General features: G+C 42.1%; 1 protein-coding gene across 1 annotated transcript; it reads right to left on the bottom strand.

Moving 5' to 3' along the window:
- Positions 1-796: 796 nt before the first annotated feature.
- ncoa6 (nuclear receptor coactivator 6) lies at positions 797-15730 on the bottom strand. Its single transcript, XM_023341907.1, has 18 exons — positions 15611-15730; positions 12071-12408; positions 11495-11650; positions 11277-11399; positions 10758-10886; positions 9857-10666; positions 9589-9711; positions 7422-8700; positions 7220-7338; positions 6953-7062; positions 6572-6862; positions 6251-6484; positions 3152-6128; positions 2208-2258; positions 2067-2097; positions 1648-1689; positions 1283-1416; positions 797-1179 (listed from the first exon to the last, which is right to left on the bottom strand). The coding sequence occupies exons 2-18, from the start codon at positions 12366-12368 to the stop codon at positions 1133-1135; spliced, it is 6954 nt and encodes a 2317-aa protein (XP_023197675.1). The 5' UTR covers positions 12369-12408; positions 15611-15730; the 3' UTR covers positions 797-1132.
- Between the last annotated feature and the right edge of the window lie 436 nt (positions 15731-16166).

The raw sequence follows: 16166 nt of genomic DNA, 5'->3' as shown, positions 1-16166 counted from the left end.
CGTCCAAAGCTGGAACCCCGCTATGGATTTTTACATTCACAAATTAAGAGTCAAACTAATGGAAGTTATATTGATCAAAACAAGAGAAAAAGCAAAGGTTAAAACGGATAAAATAATTTGTAAGTCCATTAAAAAAGTACTATTTTATTTTTTTTTAATTTTCTTTGTGTGTATATATATTCAAATACATTTATTCAGTTTTTTTCAGATACAGATTTTGTTTTCAGATTGAGATATTTTTCCAAGATTTTTTTCCCCCCTCCATTTCGGTTTTTTTCTGTTTCTAGTATTTCAGCAATTTTAGCAAAACTATTGATGGAAGGAAAAGGGCTTGAAGCCAATTGCATACCTTATAATTTACAGGTCTATGCACAACCTATGGTTATGACACAGACACCAAACGTAAGAATGTGATCCTGTGTATAAGGATAAGAAAATAATGTCAGTAGTGTGGCCTGTCAAAGCCTTAAAGTGGGTAAGGAGCTCCAATATTCTTGGAAAGTTTGGAGTAGAATTGCTTCCTTTTCACATCGCCAGGTTTTCTATGCAAATAATACAGGCAAACGCAGAACTCACCAAAGGGACTCCTTCTGGCCTAAGAGCATCTTGGAATGAGCTGAAGAATGTCACTGGGGAGAGACCCCTCTTAGTTGCCTTCTTGAACTCGTTACCTTAGCGACCCTATCTCGGACAGCCATTAAACCGTTAAATGGGCGGAGATGTAAGCACAATCAATACTGGTAACATAAAAAATCTGAAATCAAATTCAACATAATTGACAAAAAGAACCAGCATGTCATTTCACAGAACAAAAGCAGTAGAAAATTTAATTTGATTTTACAACTTAATCATACAGTAAATGGTGAGTTTCATTATCAATCTTCATGATTAATCCAGCATTTTATAGAAAAAAATAGCACATTCACACAAACTGTATACACACATTCTAGCTACAATCACACATAAGCGTCAACAAAACAATAGCTTTATTTTTTTTCAGAAAACAATCTGTACATAGTATCTTCCTCTAGTTTAAGTTTTAAGCTGAGCCAGAGAAACTAAGGTCAACTGATTCACAGCAGAAAAAAAAACATTTACAGTACAGTTCACAGGTAAACGACCACCGTTGTGCCTATTTAGACTTCCTTCGTTTGGCTTGGGTGGGACTTGCTGCGGTTTCTGTAAAACCAAATACGTCGGTTAGAGAAAACTTTATAACGTCTTACGTCACACTTATGTGAAAGGTACTGACTTTGAAACATCACTTCGGTGTTTATTGTACCTTTGACTGCAGCACTGGTTCCAGGCCTGGCTGACCTCTTCCGGACGCCGCTGTCTACCGCCGGCTCCTCCTCTGCCTCCTTCTCAGCTCGGGAGCTCCGTCTGCTTGGCCCCTTGGGCTTCTCCACAGCAGCTCTGGGAGAACCACAAAGACAAACAACAAACAAGGAGAGAAAAACAGGACGCGGATCTGTTACTAACGAGCAACCATTTCTGCTTTACTCAACATTGTAATACCAAAGAGGACTCTGCTGTTTTTCCTCATCTACCACAGATACTGTCCATCTTCATCCCAACAGCATCCACGACTACGTCGACATGATCACTGCTTCTGCCTTTGCAGCACAACCATGTCAAAATACATACCTTGGGACTATGTTGATGGGCGTCTTTCTTTTCTTTGCCCATCTGTGATAGAAGTGGAAAAACAGCGGTAAACTATCAACTGTGCTGAACAAACAGTTTTACCACCTCACCATATCATGACAATCCCAATGTGGAGATACAGCCATGTGGTAATGATCTGCCTTTGATTTGACATGCTTTAAATATCATATAATCTCATGCTAATCATACATACCAAGTCCGAAGGCCTTTGCTCATCACGTACCCCCATGGCCAACCAAACAAACCTCCAAATTGTTTCAATGGAGACAGAAATCCCCAAGAATATCCCAAGATTGGTTTTGCTCTCCGTGAAATTAATGTTAAAAAAGAGGACAGCTTAGAAGCCCCGCCACCCAAAACAAGCAGAGAGGACAGCAACGATAATTTTGGAGCCTTACCCCTGCTCTGAACCTGTTGAGATGTCTTCACCTGAGAAACACAGGAGCAAATGATCTATTAGGACTCTAAAGTTTCCAAAAATGTTAATGCTTGTTTTTTTCTTCTGAAAAAAAAAAATAATAATAATAAAGATAAGTTACCCGTCTTCTCAGTTGAGGCAGGCTCCTGTGAGGCTTCTGGCTGCAGCGGTGCTGAAACATAAGGAGAAACATCTACAGTGGTGGAAAACATTTAGATGCACAACAGTTTAAAAAGCTACAAGAAGCAGCTGTGTGTGTGTGTAAGTAAAGCAACATCATGTGCATAGTAGCAGATAAATTTGTTGGCACCCTGATAAAATGTTTAAATAGTTCTCAAATATATTTGCATAGAATCTAATTTTTAATTAAACATACTGAAGATATAAAAAATGTGCAAAAAACCCCAATAACAACCCAGAGCACAATTGTTCCTCATCAATTTCTTTAAAATAAAAGTAGTGGAATAATTTTTCAAACTGTATAAGTTAATCAGCTTTTCTAGAAACATAATTAAATCTTAAGCAATCTGTGACAATTTTTATTCATCCCCCAATTATTTACTGTTATGTGATTTTAAAAAAAATTCTGCAGTTATCTATCTTTATGTCAATTAGTAGCTTGGAGGACACACAAACAATAAGCCTTCTGGTCAGGTTTGAAACAAAGGATGAAGATGTGGAAATGTTCTATTTCTCACTACTAAGTGTGATGGAGGTCTTGCGATGCTATGGGCCAGTTCTTTTTCCAAATGCACCAGGTCTGTTATGACCCATTTACAATAACATGACATCAGGTAAACTCTACTAGTAATCTTGATGAATGTTACACATGTACTCAAATTAACTGATAATTATTAGAATTTATTAATATTGGCAGATAATGGTGCTGCAATATACTTTCTTTTTATAAATCTTTGCTATGGGTGGCAATAAATTTGTATGCATACGCAGACAATAGCCCTAAAATTCCCAATTTAGGGCCAAAATGCAAAAATCAGTTAACACAGGAGTGACAATACGTATAATAACAAGAGGAATATTTTTCATGGCTTGCTATGAATGTACCTGGGGTGGCCTGGGTGGATTCTGCTGCTGCTGCTGCTTCTGCTGGCGGCGGCACAGAAGGGTCTGCAGCTGGGACATCTGTCTGGCTTGCTGGAACTGCACTGGGAATACCAGTAGGTGAGGAGGTGATGCGGGAAGCCTCACTGGGTCCGCTTGCAGCAACAATCGGAAGAACAGATGTTACAGAAGATTGTATGGGAGGGACTGCAGAAAGCAAAGCACTGGAAGAAACCCCGGAGCCAACTACAGTCGCAACGGGAGCTTGAGAATTTACAGGTGGTGGCTGATTTGGGACTGAGACTGGTGCAGGAGCCTGTCCAACAATCTGAGTAGGAACTGTAACTTGACTGGGGATTTCTTTAGAAATCACAGGTGGATTATTATTTGAACCAACAACAGTAGTATGAGGAGCTTGTGTTTCAGTCTGATTAGCAGGATGTAGAAAGACCTGCTGTGGGGCACCCCCTGTATGACTCTGCAGAGGCCTTTCTACAGTAGTTTGTTGGGAGTCGCCTTTGCCAGAAACGGATACAGTGACTGATGTGGGCATTGGTTTCATTTGGGAAGCAGGGGATGGAGGCACAGGACTCTTTCGAACAGCCATGGGGCTGGAGCAAGGAGGTGGAGAAGCCAGAGGTGGCTGAAAGGAAGCTGATACAGACGGGCCTGGGTGGGGAGAAGGCTGATGCACCGGGACAGCAGATTTCTGAGAGGAACTCGCCTCACTTGGAGTTTCTGGTTTGATGCTTCCTTGGTTAAACTGCTGAGGAGCTACAAGAGTACTAACTGGCCCTGATGGCGACATACTAGTGGTTATGTGGACCTGTCCAAGACCACTCCTGTTAGACTGAGCGCTTGTCATGGTAGCCCCTGTTGTTTGAGAGGAGCTAGGGGCATGAGAAAGATGGATGTTTGCAGCTGAGACCTGTAAAGACCCCACCATGGTAACAGACTGTGATACGACTCCTGAATTAGGTGCCACAGAGGAAGCTGGGACCTGGAAAATTGGGTTAATAAATACAGGTGTAGTGGTAATAAATTGTGCAGGTCGAGGGCCAGAGCTCTGATGCCGGATGTCTTGAGGTCTTATATTCTTGTTAGGGACGGCCACCATGGTGGACACCATTGATGTTGGCACCTGTGAAGTAGGTGCAGATGTAATGGGGTTTGATGTAACAAACACTGTTATCTGGTTGGGGGAAATGTTACTAGATGACGCGGGGATCTGTATGACTGATTGAACACTGGTCACAGGCTTTGGACTGGGGCTTGGTTTGACAGCTGAACTGGCAGCGTTTACTGCAGAACTGGCACTAACAGAGGAGGCAAAAGTGTTCTGACCGGAAGCAGGCATACTGGTGCTTAGACCTGGATTGGCATTAGTGTTAGTGCAGACCGAGCTGGTAAGAGTAGCTGCTGGATTTACATTTGAATTTACAAAGCTAGGTAATGGGTTGTGTTTAAGACTAAGGGTACTACTAGAGTTTGCAGCAGTGGATGGGTGCGAGCTTGGAATTGAAGTAGGTGGCAAGGCAGAACCACTGGTAGGAATTAGAGCAGATCTAGGTATAGCTGGAGTTTCATTTGCGGCAGTAGCAGGAGCAGCGGCTGTAGTAACGACAGATGTTGACTTATCTGCGTTCTGAGAACTGCTGGATACAGGTCTATCTGGATCCAAAGCAGACTTGTTGTCATTTCCTGTTTGCGAGGGCCGAAGTGACATGTTTGGAATATTTGCATTATCCAGTAACTGGTTAAGGGATGTTGGAGCTGCTTTAAGAGCAGGTGAGACCTCTGAGTCCTGTCCAGTAGCTAGATGTGTTGGGGGTCTGTCAACTGTGTTGGCCTGCGTCTCAACATCAGGTTTGAGAACCTGATGTGCTGGCATACGAGGGCTTATTCTTGGCGATGACAAATCTCTAAATTGCTGTGTCTGGGCTGGAGGTTGAGCAATTGGTCGCTGCTCTGGTGGCATTATTCCCTGATTTTCCCTAAATCCATCAACAGGGTTACCATGAATACCATGGAGGGAGCTCTGGCTCTGCTGTGTCTCTATGGCTCCGCCAGCTTGTGAAGGCATTGATACTGGACTCTGTGGTACAGAGGAAGGACTTAGCATCATGGTTTGTCCTTGAGGGTTAACCATCGGCTGCTGGTGAGGAGGGCAATTCATGGTATTTTTTGTCGCCTTCTGCCTTCCTGGACTTGGAGTGGCAGACTTTCGACTGGAAGCCGGACTCGACCTACGACTGTTGCTAGGACTTGCCCTTTTATTCTGACCCCCAGACTGTTTATCTTGCTTGGCACCTAAAACACCTACACCGGCTCCAGCAGACTGTTGATTGTTAGAGTTATTTCCTCCTAAATTGCCGTTATTGTTGTTGCCTGGCAGAGTAAGGCTAGGGGGAGCCTGGCCTATGGCTTTCAGAGTTGTTGGGTTCAAACCTTGTTGGTCAAATCCCCTGTTAAGGTTTGGCTGTCTTGGAGGAAGAGGAATGTTAATTTTGGGAGGAAACAAGCCTGCAATGGATGCATTTAGTCTCTCAGGCGAAAGGTTAATTTCTGAGGGCTCAGTGCTTGGTGGTCGATTAGTTGGAGTGAGGGGATGGTGGTACGGCCTAGGGCTTGCTCTGTTTGGGGTTTTGGGTCTTGAGCTCTGTGAGGACGTTGGGACACTGGGAAAATGAAGGCCAGGCATATGGCCTCCTTGCTGAGGCTGAGTGGTTAACTGCTGCTGAGGACTGGCCCCAGTATGTTGAGGCATTGTTGTTTGCCCAGGACCTTGCTTCATCATTTGAGGGTTGGACGTCTGGCTGGAAACCATCTGCTGTGTCCCATTTCCAGGTTGAACTCCAATTTCTGAGCCAGCAGGTCTGTCTTGCTTTGTGTGGGGACCAGTGGAGACCTCCTCAGACCCACTGCCTTGAGGTCCTTGTCCTACATCTGGATGAGACATTCTTCGTGCAGCACCTGAGAGCTGGAAAAGATTTTAGAAAGTATTTTTAAAAATCCTGATTACCTCTGCACTTTTAATCAAAAGTTATCTTTTGATTATCAGATATAAATGTTTATATTAAATTCATTAACATTAAGCCTTACTTGTGGGTTCACCATTAGGGGCATCCCCCTGGCTTTGTCAGGTGAGGGTGGGACACCACCATGCCCTTGAAGGTTAATCATTACAGGCATGTTTCCCTGCTGCGAAACAGGGTGCCTCTGCACGTCTGTTGGATTGCCTAAACTTCTAGGAGGAAGCTGCCCTCCTGGGGGCATGGGCATGCGATTCTTGGATTCCTGTTGCATCTTTATCATCATCATCATCTGCTGCTGCTGCTAGAATGTAGAGACAAACTTTAGGAATGAGATACAGCTTCTGATGTTGACAAGAAACAATACCATTAAGTCACACAATACGTGTACCTGTTGTTGTAGGGTGGGCTGTTGCAGCTGTTGCTGTTGTGATTGCTGTTGCTGCTGCTGTTGTTGTTGTTGTTGTTGTTGTTGCTGCTGCAGCTGATGCATCTGTGGTTGACTTTGTCCTGGTGTTTGTGACCCTGGCATCCCTTGCTGTGCTTGAGCATTCTGAAGATTCTGCATTTGTATCATCTGCTGTTGCTGCTGCATTTGTTGCAATTGTTGTTGTTGCTGCTGCTGCTGTTGTTGTTGCATTTGCTGCTGTTGCATTTGATGTTGCATTTGCTGCTGCATTTGCTGTTGCTGTATATGCTGCTGTTGCATTTGCTGCATTTGATGATGTTGCTGCTGCTGTTGATGCTGCTGCTGCTGTTGTTGTTGCTGCTGCTGCTGTTGTTGTTGTTGATGTTGTTGCTGCTGCTGCTGTTGTTGTTGCTGTATGTATTGCATCGGTACCTGTTGCAGAACTCTCTGTTCTCCAGTCTGATTTTGAAAGCCTATTCAAAACAAAGAGGGTCATAGTCATAACTTAATAACAAATACAATACAATTTTATAAATTAAAAGAGTATGCAACTGTAATAATTGACTAATTACTGACAATTTGTACTGAATAACTAAAGTTTTTTTTGTTTTTTTTTTTCATAAAATGTACCTGAAGGCCTATTAGGAAAATCGGGGAGTTTTTGCCCGGAGCTTTCCAAACCCAAACCCTGCTCCCCACTTAGATTTGGCAAATCTGCATCTTCCATGCCAACAGTCCCATCAAGGCCACTGTGAGGAGAAACAAAATGAGCCATCTGACAAAATAACCAGTTTAAGCATTCAACATAACTGTAACAAATAATTGTTATTACCCAAGTCCCTCGACTTCCTGCTGTCCATCACTCTCTTTGGGCTTCTTCTTTCGGGGTGGTTTCTTCTTTTTGGGTTTAGCTGGATTATCCCCACCAGCTCCCTGCTTTCCCCCTGGTCCAAACTGGCTTGCTGAGATATCACTCTGCAGTAGGTTGACCAGCAGTGGGCTGGTCAGTGTAACATCTTTGCTAACAGGAAAGCCACCGGGCTGTCCACATGGTCCTCCAACTGGCATTTGACCAGCGAACTGTGGGTTGAAGTTCATGCCATGACCTGGAAAGTGACCATTACCCATCTGCATATGCTGGGGGCCTCCCATCATGCCTTGCTGCTGCTGAGCTTGCATATCAGGGACCATCTGCTGCACACCTAACTCCCCAGTCCCACTATTTGGATCTCCAATGACATGTGGATGCTGCTGAGCGGCCTGTTGTTGCTGCTGCTGCAACATAACTTGTTGTTTTTGTTGCTGAAACTGTTGTTGCAACTGTTGTTGCTGGTGTTGGATGAGATGATGGCCAGCAGGGAGTCTCATCTGTGGCCCATGCATTCCCATAGTTTGATTAGGATTGCCAGCGATTGGGATCTGCTGAGGCTGTTGTTGGTTCATCTGTTGGTGCTGCTGCTGCTGCAGCTGTTGCAGCTGATGCTGTTGCTGTAACTGCTGCTGCTGAATCTGAGCCATTTGCTGCTGCTGCTGTGGAGTCATCTGTTGTGGGCCAACCTGGCCCTGGAACTGAGGCATGTTACCAGGAACATTGGGAGAAGGGCCACGCATCATCTGGCCAGGCATAACCCCAGGTGGAATCTTCCCTCCAAATGCCTGTTTGTTTCCTTGCATCTGGTTGGCAACCATCTGTTCCATTATTGAGTTTTGTTGTTGTTGCTGCTGCTGCTGCTGTTGCAGGAGCATGGCCTGATGCCCTTGGCCTCCAACCATCTGACCCTGCCCATGCATCACCCCCTGGCCTTGCTGTGGCATCATTTGCTTGGGTGGGGTCATCCCTCCTCTCTGCCCTTGACCAAGGGGCCTTGAAAGGACAGTCTGACCTCCACCCTGGCCTTGAACCATCTGGCTGGGGGAGGAGGACACAGGCTGGGCCTGATGCTGGAGGCCCATCATTTGGGTCTGGAGGCCAGGCTGCTGCTGGCCCATACTAGCCCCAGCTGTAGTGCCAGGGGGTGGTCCCGGCATACTACTCTGACCAGCCATTATATTGGGTTGAGGGTGGGGTGGTCCCTGCATCGAGTTGGGAGTAGATGCTGCTGGCTGGGCTCCTGAATTGAAACAGAAAAAATATATATGAAAGATTGTAGAAATTACTTTAATATCTTTTTTATGACACATACATATTCATATTTTACATCTCAAACTAGACCAGTAGTTCCCAAAGTGTGGGGCGTGCTCCCTGGGGGGGGCGTGGGAAGCGGTTTGGATGAATAAAAAAACAACAAAAAAAAAATGTTACACAAAAGTGTTTCACTGTAAAGATGGTTTGTAGTGTGTTTTGTTGCAACCTGAAGTGTGAAATAAACTTCAGTGGAGTTTGAAAACAAAATATGACCAAGAAGTGTATAGGTTTCCGTCTGGTTGAACAATGTGTGTGCCCAGTTGATTTTTTTTTTTTTTCTTTTTTGGGGGGTGATTTTATGGTAATCCATAGGGGGGCCCAGAAAATCTTTGGGAACCACTGAATTAGACAATCTAAACTTTTGTGCAAATTTGGTCTAATTTGGCAAATCATTTTGTAACATTCCATAAATTATAAATAAATGACAAAAAATGTCCAATATTACTCTGATATTTAGGAAATTTGGGTAATGCTAATAACCTAAAACAAAAAATTTGGTCTGATGTAATAATGGTGAATGAGGTTATGTCTCTTTATGCAGTGCATGCAAATAAATAGCTTGAATTTATGTACACTGTTGCAGCAATGCATATTTTTAAAAATGTCTGTGTCCGTTCTTCTCTGATTATTTTCTTCTCAAACACAAATCTAAAATAAAATTTGAGAAAAATGTCAAATCTTAAGGAAATTGTGAACATTGAGTGAAGAACAATGAAATATAGTTTACATTAGACCAATATGATCAATTTCCCCCAATCATACAGTCGTCCTTCTGCAGTGTCATTTGAATTTCTCTTATATTATTAGTTTTTACCTGTGTGAGACATTTGTTGGTTCTGCAGCTGCTGAGTTGCTACAGGGGCTCCTGGAGTGCCGCCAGTCACCTGACCTTGAACAAAGTTCATGTTTGGAAAGCCCATGGGACGTTTTGCCATGCCTGCAATCAGTAGTAATTCAAGAAACCATCATTACATTAGAAATCATAACTTTATAGTGATTGTTCTATAAAGACAAAATTGCATCATGCTTTAACATGCATGGAAACCAAAAAGAAAAAGAAGCCGTTATCAACAATTACTCACCAGGGTGGACTTGGGCTCCCGGCTGCCCATGTTGGGGCATTCCCATGAATCCTTGCTGCATGTTGCCCTGCTGGCTGAGAGCCGCTCTGCCTGGTGAGCCAACACCCTGGGGGAACCCCTGAGGAGTCGTAGGTCTCTGAGCCATCATAGGAGGCGTCCCAGGAGAACCTTGCTGAAATGGAGATGAGGACGATCCAGGTGACTTGGCAGTGATGTTGCTCTGTGGTCCAGACGTTGACGGTAGGGGCAGCGGGGGTCTGGGTGGTCCGCTGACACCACCTGGACCAGCCTGTTGGCTTTTAGGTTGCGGCGTAGCAAACTGACCCATTCCTGCAGGCTGTTGCTGCTGTAACTGCCCCTGTCCCATTGCATTAAATAACTGCCCCGCCTGCTGGCTACCAAACGGATACGGGGGTGGGGGATGGTTGGGGGTTTGAACTGTAGCCAGTGACGGTGGGCGTTGAACCATTTGGTTTTGAGGGGGGAGTTTTCTCCAGGCAGGCCCTCCTTGGGCTGCTGGTGGCTGTAGTACGCCAGAGGGCAACTGATTCCAGCCAGGAGGCACACCCATCGGGCCCGTGGGGTTGAATGGAGGTCGAGGTCCGAGCTGGGAGAGCTGAGCCTGCTGCTGAGCTTGTTGCTGGGCCTGCTGCTGTTGCAGTGCGGCAGGGTTGATTGGTCTGCCTGCCTGCAGAGCCTGCATGTGATGAGCAGCCTGAGCAGACATGGGGGCTGAAGCATGTGCAGCACCCTGTTGGTGCTGAAGCTGCTGCTGCTGCTGAACTGAAATCATCATTGGATCCATCACATCTGTGACAACAGAGGAATTTTGTTATGCAAGTGCTGTAATGTATTTGCAATTCCAACATCAATCATTAGGTGTAACAGCAAAAATAAAGACCTAAACCTGTCTGCAAAGGTGGTCTCTGTGCACGAGCGTGCATCTGTCCGCTGCTGCCTGGCAACATAGGCTGACCCACCATGCCAGGCCCACGTGGAACCATCGACGGATTGGGCATCCTTACCCCGCCTTGGAGAAAAAAAAAACATGCCACCAACTGTGAAAACATGCATATTTTCCCTCCCCACTTCATACGCTACTTTGTGCAAGTTCATGACATAAAACTCAAATAAAGCACCTTGAGGTTTGTGGCTGTAATGTGACATAATGTAAGTAAGTTCAAGGGGTATGAAGACTTTGCAAATAATTGTAAGCAAATCAATCAAAATCAATATTCTAAAGTAAGCAAGAACAATAGCTAAAAAGAAAAAATGAATGCTGAATAAAACAAAAGAAAAAAAAAAAAACATCCATATTGTTTTTATAACTTGTTCAGACTCAGATGTCTTCTGCAATATAGTTTCTCATTCGCTGGATCATCTGTTGCTATAAATTGAGAAAAATTAAGTAAACCCATACCTGGGCCAGGCTGACCTGGAAAGCCACCATCCATTCTCATCTGACCAGGTGCACCAATTGGTCCATTCACTCTTACTTCTTGTCCTCTGTTTGGTCCAACAGCCACATTGATTGCTCCCTCGCCTGAACATTAAAACATAAAAGAAAAGCAGTAAATATGGATTTGCATGTTCATTAAATTTCCAAACAAATCAATTTATGAATTATGCTTCTATCACCTTCTATTTGCACAGAGAGAATACCCAGGTCTCTGAGCTGCTGCTGGTTGTTCTGGGCCAACAGTCTGAGACGCTCTGCTGCATCTCGGGGAATGTTGAAGGTTACCCGGACGCTGTTCCAAGGCTCTACACACTGTGGCTGCAGCTTAGCAGAGCCTAAAAGATGATAATTAGATATATATACAAAGTGATGCAAGAACATATATTTCATATAATCGTAGTGTAGTTTTTGTTTCTCATGAGTGTTACAGAAAGATAAGATGGAGATGGAAAGATAAAAATGTCTAGAACATACAAGAGCTCACAGAAACAAATTGTGTGACTTGTCAAAGTTTTTAGGGCTTGTATATCTTATGCAATGAACTGCAAATTCTTTTAATATAAAATCTCATACATGTTATATTTTCACACTTATCAAAGCCTTTAAAATTTAAGAAAGTTAAAACCACCTAATTAGAAGGAAATATAATAAAAGCTGTGGGAAAATAAAGCCATTTTTCCAATATAAACTATTATAAACAGAGGAACATTTTATCTGATTAATACATTTACTATGTAACAAAAAACAAAACTAACCCATATTAAGCACATTGGGTATCCCGCTGAGAACCGAGTCAAGTTTCTGAGCAAAGTTCTCATCGTTCATGTTGCCTTGAAAGGCAACAAATACTGTGGAGTCCTCGTCCTTCACACCGTGCTCTTCCATCCCGTCTGCCTTCTTAACCTCGTCTACTTCAGTTGTGTTGCATTTATGGCAACTATCAGCTTCTTCGACTGCATCGTCCCCAACACCTGAGTCTCTGTCTGAATCGTTATCAGACTCCAGGTGCTCAGCCTTGTGGGACACATCAGGCGGGGTCTGTTGGTGAGCCATCCTCCGCCTGTACTAGGAGTGGCGTCTGAACCGTTTTAATCTGCCGTCACATGTAATAAAGACTCAGGTTAGAACATCTTCCAAAAAAACAACAGAAATGTCAAAAAACTAACTAACTAACTAACTAACTAAGTAACTAGGTTGTAGTACACAAAATTTAAGCAATACAAAGTCAAACATATTATTCCTTCCTAATAAAAAAACAAGCCAAGCACTCACAGGAACTATATTTGCTCACTGCTCAGCTTTTAATTAACTTAACTCATTTTTTTATCAAAATGAGTTGATGGCAATCAGAAATGACTTGTTGACATAAACAATTGTTAAAGCAATACTGATATTTACAAAACCACAATCGCAAAGAAAATACATAAAAACACTTTGTCACTCCTGTGTTAACTGATTTTTGCATTTTGGCCCTAAAAGAGGAATTTTAGGGCTATTGTCTGCATATTCATACAAATTTATTGCCACCCATAGCAAAGATTTATAAAAAGAAAGCATATTGCAGCACCATTATCTGCCAATATTAATAAATTCTAATAATTATCAGTTAATTTGAGTACATGTGTAACATTCATCAAGATTACTAGTAGAGTTTACCTGATGTTCATTTAAAATGTCATGTTATTGTAAATGGGTCATAACAGACCTGGTGCATTTGGAAAGGTAAAAACCACAAAATGCTTCACAAAAACTAAAAATACATCAAACGACCTAATTTAGGGGAGGTGGGCTAAAAACAAAGAGTTTATAACAAAGTAAGGGACTGAATGAATGACATACTTGGTAGGCTACAATTTATCAGTGGCCAGAGATTCCGATATTATATTTGACCAGAAGGACGGACTCTGGACCCTAGACCCTTGGAGCAGATGTCGATTTTATTGACCAAAAATAAAGAATTGACGAATGAGCAGTTTCATGACAGAAGGAAAAAAACACCAGTGCAATTGTGCCTTAACTGCAATTAGTATCAATATGCAACAATCGTCACACTCACTTTTTTCCACTATCGAGCTGCTCAACAGCTCAGACGAAAAACCTTCTGCACAGTTCTGAGTACTCAACATTTCTCAAGTAGTTGGAATACAATTAGCACATACTTGTAAAAGGTTATACATACATCCCTCATTTTTCCTGCACGGCTTACAGCATTAACACTGGTTTAATCCTAAACCTGAACTCAATATGTACTCAATGTCCTCTAAAGTCAGAACATGGCCACCATATCAGAGCAGCAAAATAGACTTAGATATTATAACAATATGGAAGGAAATGTTTTCTTTTTGTGCTTAAATGCATACAAAAGGAAAGATGAATTTCTATTGTTATTGGACTATATTTCTTTAAGTAATTAGCAATCTAAAAAGATACAATTTTTATCTTTTGTCTGTCTGTCTGATATCCTACTAGGGAATCCTCGACATGGTTGGGTTATTATGTTAGGTTTCACAGAATTTGCACATTTCCTTTAATTGCTTTCAATCACCCAAAAATCTAAAAGTAAGAAATCAATTGACCAGTTTTTATTTCTGTGCCCGAAGTCAGTGGGTATTTTTTATCACCTGATTTTAAAAAAAATCTTATTTAGTAAATATATCTTTCTTTGCCAAGTTTTTGGATATCAAACAAATGTGTACTGGTAGACTTAAGTGTGATGGCTGAAGCCGTAGATCTGCTCATTTTCTGTTCCTCAAGAGATTTGCTGATGAAGTTTCAGATGACCCACATGCACTGTGTTAACAGATCTGCTCTGCCTTACACACAGCCTCTGAAGGGAAGCAGTTTCCAGTTTATGCATAAAGTTCGATCGTCATTATTTCGATTTTAAAACAAAGACTTAAAATTTAAGTCACAGCAAACGGGGCTACATTACCCGTTTGCTGTGTTGCTCTTTTTAGAGTAATGCAAGCACAACATGTTGATATTAGCAGGTCGATTGGTTGGGTTGCTACCTGCTGCCTGGCCCAGGTAGCCAGGCAGCATTAAAGGAGGCACAATACTTAAAAAAAAGAATACAACGCTCCTGGATTAGTAACTAAAGCTGTCCAGTTTTTCTGTAGTAAAATCGATGGGTGTTGCTACTTTAATTTCCACATTATTCTCTTTAGCAACAAAAAAAAGTGTTGAATCCCTCTTCTGCCACCTCACAGACAGTTATGGGTGCAAATATATTGTAATAGTGATACCAGTGTGTGTGGTACTGATGTGGCAAAGGACTGAGAAGCAATAAGAACCACCTGTTATATTCCAGGTGTCAGGAATTTTCATGTTTAATGCCAAAATATATTGACTTTTTGGACTATGGATGATACGAGTGAAAATCACAAATACTGGACTAAATTATGGGCCAAAATCTACACTGAATGTGAACTTAAACATAATTGTGCATTTAAACGAGCATTGTTGACACTCAAAGGTTGGAAATATTTGACTAAATTACCTCTAAACTTAGATAAGTCTGCCACATATAAAGTTTCAAACAGCGTATAGAACTGTGTCTACAGTAAGTTGTTTCTTTTTAAATGTTCCCAATTCCCAAAGAGGGGCCACATGGGGAAATTAAGAGTCAGTGAAACATTTTGCACATTTAAAACGAATGGACATGTGTTGTTTTTAATGTACACAGTCCGTTCTCAATCATGAAAGCAAGAAGAAAAACTTAATATCACATTATGACGGAAGCAGCGCACACACTAAACACACCTGTAGGTCACATCAATTTGACCGGTGATGTTCAGTCTATCAAAGCAGATATATCCCAATTTTAGAGGCGTCTTTTATCGATGTCAAGTGTAGTGTGGTTTCTACCCCCAGCCAGTTAATATCACACGGTTTAAATGGAGCACTTTAAACGAGGTCCAGCTTGATTGAATGATGTTGATGGGGCCCAGCAGTAGTATGGGCCTTAACGCAAATATAAGGTAACGAAATTCCCGACGGAAACGCTCACATACAGTTTCATTTGTCCTTGTGCACATTCAACCAAGGGCAGACACTGTCCACACCCCACATCTTTACGTTTTAGGTGATGCATCTTAAAAATATACAAACTGGAAGTCAAAACTGTTCATCCTACCGTCTCCGTCAACTACAGCTAATTCCAGCTAGCGGCCGCTAGCCAGCTAACAGAAAAGGTAAACTCATCACGAATCCATTGAAGCGCCTACGCTTAGCTGAAAAAAATCACTTATTTTAAATTTCTACACCTTACAATTAGTAGGAGCGAAACACCTTACCACACATAATCGTGAGGAAATATGGTTAACCAGTTGAAATCTGCTTGCTAGGAAGGCTAACAAAACATGATTCTCGTTAGCAGGTTAACAGAACGACTTCCGATGATGCTTTCCAAAATAAAACTACAGTTGTGATAAAAGATTGAACAACGTCGTTAAAAAAAATAACTCACTACAATTTGCTTTATTTAACCCTCGTGTGTGTCTGGTTATTTTATGTTTTTAAATATTATTTTCGCCATCTTGATGTCTTGTACGAGTGTTAAATGCGCCTTTCCTTCCCTGCAGTTGCAATCCCTTCAAATGTTTATTCATAAACTGTGAATCCAATTTTCACGGGGTTAAAAACTTTTTGATGGCTTTTTAATGACAAAAAATAAAAATGGATCAGAATTAATGTTGATGGCAATTCTTGACAATCACTTTTTTTTAGAAAGTCTCCCCCCAAAAAATATGAAATATGAGCATACAATGGGACAGGGGAACAAATAACATGAGATTAGCAGAGGTTAAAATGTTGAAAAATCGAAATTATTAAATCAAAACTTAGTCATTA

Source organism: Xiphophorus maculatus, chromosome 1, assembly GCF_002775205.1.
Source record: "Xiphophorus maculatus strain JP 163 A chromosome 1, X_maculatus-5.0-male, whole genome shotgun sequence".
Classification (NCBI taxonomy): domain Eukaryota; kingdom Metazoa; phylum Chordata; class Actinopteri; order Cyprinodontiformes; family Poeciliidae; genus Xiphophorus; species Xiphophorus maculatus.
Note: the sequence above shows the minus strand (reverse complement) of the source record. Positions and strands in the feature narration are given on the sequence as shown.